Source organism: Lethenteron reissneri, chromosome 9 (assembly GCF_015708825.2).
Source record: "Lethenteron reissneri isolate LAM-NWPU_2019-01 chromosome 9, ASM1570882v1, whole genome shotgun sequence".
In the NCBI taxonomy this organism is placed as follows: domain Eukaryota; kingdom Metazoa; phylum Chordata; class Hyperoartia; order Petromyzontiformes; family Petromyzontidae; genus Lethenteron; species Lethenteron reissneri.
The window spans coordinates 10654608-10660308 of record NC_083787.1 but is presented as its reverse complement, the minus strand read 5'-3'; the positions used below and the strand labels follow the sequence as shown (position 1 = coordinate 10660308).

Sequence of the window (5701 nt, the reverse complement as noted above, 5' to 3'; positions counted from 1 at the left end):
AGATTTGTCAACATCATATCCAAGCTTGGGCAAGACGGCAAAACACCGACAGTCAAAGGAGCACACCAAGACCAGAGACAGTCGCCTCGTGAGTGAATTTCACTGCGACATTGACCTCTCGACACGTGGCGAGGAGGCTCCAAGTCTCAAGTCGCAGGGAGCTTCCTCTGCCCCCATTGGGTGTCTGAGGGGGCGGGGTTCACGGGCTCTGGCTCCGCCCACAGTAGGCGGGCCAATGACGTCACCTCCGGCTTTGACGTCACTCCGACAGGGCGAGCGAGCTGAGCGGCTGCTTCTATCTCTTGCGCCCCCAACAGGAACTATGAGGTTCTTCAAGAGAGCGCAGCAGTTGCAAGCGACGCTGGAGACTCCGAATTCGTCAACAGTGGAGGTGAGTGGCGCCACCTCTTGCCTTTCAGCGGTATCGATCGGAGTTATACGAAATAATACCGTGATCATATCGAGAGAAAAAAATATCGATTTTTTTTCCGTTATTTAAGTTTAACTTTAAAATTGAACGCTTGATATGTAGGTAGGGAGGTTCATAGTTGAATATCACAGATTGAGAGTTTCATCAAGGATTTTAGTCGGAAGGAGCTTTCTCTGGGCAAGGTGGTCCTTGTTTGCGTTGCCATGGTGACAGCATCTCGGACCAACTGCCGTTGTCCAGCAGCTGTGCCTGGGGGGTCACGTGGCATTTGGTGACGCGATAAGGACGAGCCGTAGGCTCCGCCCATATAGGGTTGGCTCCGCCCACATAGGGTGGAGCCAATGACGTCACCACTGTATGTCTGTTACGTCATTCATATCGGGTTTTGGGTGAGATCGCGTTATTATAAATGCGTCGCAACCCTCCACCACCCGACACGGCCAATCAGTAAAAAATGTGTCACGTTAACAAAACGCCAATTAGTTACTTCTTCAGCCCACGGGTGTGTTTGAAGTGAATCCACAACATTTAGAATTTGAGTACGACGTTTCGCTGGTAATTACATTACTAATCTTGACTTAGGGGCCGTCCATAAATGACGTCACGCAAATTTGGGCGATTTTTAACCCCCCCCCCCCCTCGTCCACACGGCGTCACCAAAAGTCAGACCCCTCAAATATGACGTCACAGCTCTGCCCCCCCCCCCCCAAACCATATTTCCATTTTGAAAATAAAACATGCTTCAAATCACTTTAAACTATTGTCATTGTAGTGCGCATTTAATGTGGCGCTACACTCTGATGTTGTAGGAGAAATACGTATTAAAATGGAGGGGTTGGAAAGCTGAAATTTAGCATAAAATTCACTTTAAAATATTTAACGTCCAACTAAAAACTGCAGATGTTCAGAATATTATATTGAAATTCTCTTATGATTATAAAATTTAAAAGTAATTAAAACAAAAATACTTTAAACTGTGCAGTAGAACGAAGCAAAATGGAGAGTACAATTATAACAATCACGTATTCATTTCACAGAATGTTTTGATGGTAGAGTTGTACTTGGCAAGAGAGGGGAGACAAAGCTAGGCTGGAGTGGAGGCCACCGCTGGAAACCTGTATGGAATTAATACAGGCAGTCCTCACTTAGCGCTCAAGATGCGTAGGTGGAGAAGTGAGCATTCATCATAATAAAGGCATTCATCGAATCAGCGCTTGAAGGGTTATTATACCATTGTACATATGGGGATGCCTTCCCGACAGTGTTGTCTCTTATGAACAATAAATGAGGGCTTCATTGGGGGTGTCAGTATCAGGGCAATTTAATTACAGTAATAAAACATGGTAAACATTGTATCAAAACAAATACATATTTATTATCAATAAGTATTATGTAATGTACTCGCCTGATGCTCACCCACCTCGACCGGCCTTATCACTTGCATGTTACCATTCTAAGTGATACTTTTCCTTGACCTGTTGGTCTCATTTCCAGCACTAACACATTTGCAGGCCTCTTTCCAGACATTTTGGGGCTAAGATGCTCACTAAAAATATGAAAACAAGGCAAAGAGAGACCAAGGAATAGCAAACACGTCGGCGGACCAGGGTGTCTTTTAAAAACTGGCGAGCGCTGCGGTGGCTCAGAGCGTAATGTGATAAAACTGAATAAAAAATATTGTAACAACACTGACAAAATTATCAAAACTTTTTTTTTATGTACCTGTGACCATACATCGTCATAATTGAATCGCGGGGGTTGGTTGCTGGTTGCCCCAGAGCGTTCGTCACTCTCATTGGCTGAGCGAATGTAAACAGAGATGGCGGTGGGTGAGTTTCTGAGACCAACGCTGCTGCGTGTTCTACCACGGTGTTTAGGCTGTGAGGAATCGTGTTGTCTTGCGTGGGTGTGTGGGTGTCAGCGTATCTGTCCGATGTGTGTCTACCTGCGTATGAGGCACTTCACTTGCCATGTGCCATGGTGTTGTCTCCACCATCCGTGTCAAATGCGTCCGTCACGATGCGAATTAAGGCAGGATTTACACTGGGAGAGCTAACGTGCCCATGCCATGTGCCCTTGCTCCCGTCGCAGTTGCCAATGCCGGAGAACGAAATGCACCAGCTGTCTCAGGAGGTGTCGAACCTGCGGGCCAACCTGGGCAGGGCACGAGCGCACTTTAACACCCTGCGTGGCGCCCTGAGCCAGAAGGATAAGAGCCTCCACGAGATGCTGCACCAACTAGAGATCCAGCGTTCTGAGGAGGTATCCTGGCTGCCGCCAAACCCCCCTCCCCGTCCCCTTGTTGCACGGAGCGCGGCTAAAATTAAACGTGTTCTCGTTGTGAAGCTCCGTGGCGCACAAGCATGGATAACAAAACCTCAACATATTCGTCAATAAGACTGCAATGGATATTGCTGTAAAGAAGGACCATTGCCTGAAACGTCGCCGTTTAGATGTTCTGCCCTATTGAGTACATCGTTTTGATGAATGTGTTGAGTTTTTATTCAGAGTGCGATCTGAATGTCAAGGAAATGGACCATTAAATAAGTGCATTCTGGGAGGTGGCTGTGCCAGCACTGCTGAGATGCCAGGATCAAATCCAGATTACAGCCGCCCAACCAGTGATTTAACCGGGTTCCCAAGCGTAATGAGTTTGGTGGTCTCAGCCTGGTCGCCAATGAGTGCACAAAAAAACCCAACGAATAATATTTTGGTTCTGTACTTAATTTGGCTAAATTTGACTCCTAATACTGTTGAAAATGAAAAAGAAAAAAAAGCAGATCAAACACAATTTTTGTATCATAGCATCTCCCCACAGAATGAGCATGAAGTATGTTTTACTGATTAATACACCTGTATGGGGCTGACCAGCATGGGGAAGTATAGTAAAACACATCCCCATGACCGACATGGCATTGTGAGTTGTCCTGAATATTGACTCCATTTGAAGACGATAATTTGGGTGCTTGGAATTTCTTCATAATCTTACGGTGAATAGTGTATCCATGTTATATGCATGCTTACAAATGGTTGATATATCATGGTTATATTTTTGGAATTTCTTTTATTATTTGAAATATTTTATATTCTCTTTAAACGTGATTGTGGTATGTTGATGACGACCATGGGTGTGTGCCACCTTTATGGGCACATGTGCGTCTCTGTAGACGATCCCCGTGTCTCTGCATGCTTACGTTGTCTCCCTGTACATGTTGTGCCTGTGGCTATGTACATGTCTCTCCATATGCACTGTGACTTTCCGTCATGTGTCCAAATTTCTACATGTGACTTGCTTGTGTCTTTGTGTGTATATGTCTCTGCATGTTTGTCATTTCTCTATTTCTTTTCGTGTGCCTCCTGCCCATGTCTCTGTCTCTATTTCTCTGTACAACTACATACTGCGTGTGTCAGTATGTCTCTACCTGTCCTCATCTGCACGCTGCACGTGTCTGTGATGAGGGGCTGCCCACCTATGCATACACGTGCCTGTGCCACTGTGCCCATCTGTCCGTGAGCAGCTACGGGTGCACTCGCAGGCCATCGACAGCCTGCAGGCGGAGTTGGAGGCAGCGCGGCGGGGTGAGCGGGAGGCCGAGGAGCGTTCCGTGCACGACGCCAACGCCGCGTCATCGGAGCTGGCAGAGTTCACGATTAGGACTGAGCGGTTTCAGGAGCAGCTGAGACAGGACCACGAGGAGACTCTGAATCTGGCACGCATGGAGCTGGCCGAATATCGTGCATCGCACACGCACGCCGACTCAGAGTACGACTCTCACGTCGTGCACATCGCGGTCCTGCAGAAGGTGAGGCCTCCACTCTCGCAGCAGCCCCCCCCCTACCCACACTCTAGCTCCCTTGTCATTCGGGGCCATTGATTGGTGTCCTGGAAAATACTTCATAAGCCACATAATCCTTGGAGCTCTTTTCATAATTGGCCAAGGTTCATCCATTGCTGGATGTAAGCCTCCCTTAAGCCACCACCACAACCTCTCACGATCTTGCAATTGTAGTGGTGTTAACTACTCGCTGTTCGCAAACTGTGAGAGAGCGGATCGTAAACAAGGTTATCCCGCTCAATCAAACGGTCAGGGTCAAAGGGGGTGAGGTAGGATCCAAACGCCAGATTGGGAAGGACCAATCGAAGGGTCCTACAAGGTGGCCGGGGATTGGACAACCAGGCCACGAACAGGTAGAAAAGCCAGAGCGCTGAGAGCTCTTGGCCGAAGACATCTAGGACCCTGGACCAAGCCCTCCAGCCCTTATCAGGGCTAGGGCTCAGTGTAACCAGTGGTTGGTGAGAGATCCCCTAGGTCCAGCCAGAGGACGCTAGGATAGCAGGGAGATTAGATAGCCTGCAAGGTCCGGAGGCTGTGTCTACTCAGGGTAATGGGTGAGGGGACCATATACCCCCTTTGTGTGATAGGGACTGTGTATTAAGATAATAAACAGTGTGTGCCATAAAGAAGTTTACAAGTCCGTCCTTTACAACACTACACAATGATAACAATCCACCTAGTACCTGTAATTTAGATACTGCCCATTCTCCTCCCGCAGGAGCTGAAGGAGCGTGACGAGCTGCTGCAGCGCTCTGAGGCCGACCTGGTGGTGGCACAGGAAGTGGCACAAGAGCGTGGCACTGAAGCCGAGCGGCTGGGCGCCGAGGCCGCGGAGCTGAGTGCGACCGTGCGTGACCTCTATGCCAACCAAGAGGCGCAGCAAACTGAGGTGGACACCCTGCGGCAATGAAGCGCTGGAGTTGCAGCAACGGCTGCAGGAGACCAACACTTGCTTCGAGGAGACTGGTGGGTAGGGGCCTGTGCTCCCCAATCTTTCTAAATCCACGGACCCATTGAACACTCATTTCGTAGACCACTATGCAACAATAACTTCTTTTTACGAGTTTAAACGAGTCTAAGTACTAGAAACATTTCACACGTGGACCACTCACCCGTTAACATGGTAGGACTGACCACTGGGTTTACTAAATTGCTCTCTAGCTAAGTCCTTCCTGTGCTTGTATTATTATTTTGGAACCCCGTTTGAATGCAAGCTGGTGAATAGGGTCTGAGGGACCTAATCCCTCTTAGCACTGACTAGGTTTTCTGATACTACTCCCGCTGCTGTTACTCTTCCTCCTGATGCTTGCTGCTCTTTCTCCACCTGCTGCCGCTGGGTGGCTATACTGTCTTCCATCGCCGTGGTTTTGTGTCCCTTTCGACAGCCAATTCTTCTGGAGCAACAGCATGAGCGTGCGGAGCTGTCTCAGCGAAA

At 48.4% G+C, this 5701-nt stretch overlaps 1 protein-coding gene across 1 annotated transcript; it reads left to right on the top strand.

Moving 5' to 3' along the window:
• Positions 1-267: 267 nt before the first annotated feature.
• On the top strand, positions 268-5176 carry LOC133340361 (spindle assembly abnormal protein 6 homolog). The gene is made up of 4 exons (XM_061548505.1): positions 268-391; positions 2522-2692; positions 3949-4233; positions 4985-5176. The coding sequence occupies exons 1-4, from the start codon at positions 323-325 to the stop codon at positions 5174-5176; spliced, it is 717 nt and encodes a 238-aa protein (XP_061404489.1). The 5' UTR covers positions 268-322.
• Positions 5177-5701: the final 525 nt, after the last annotated feature.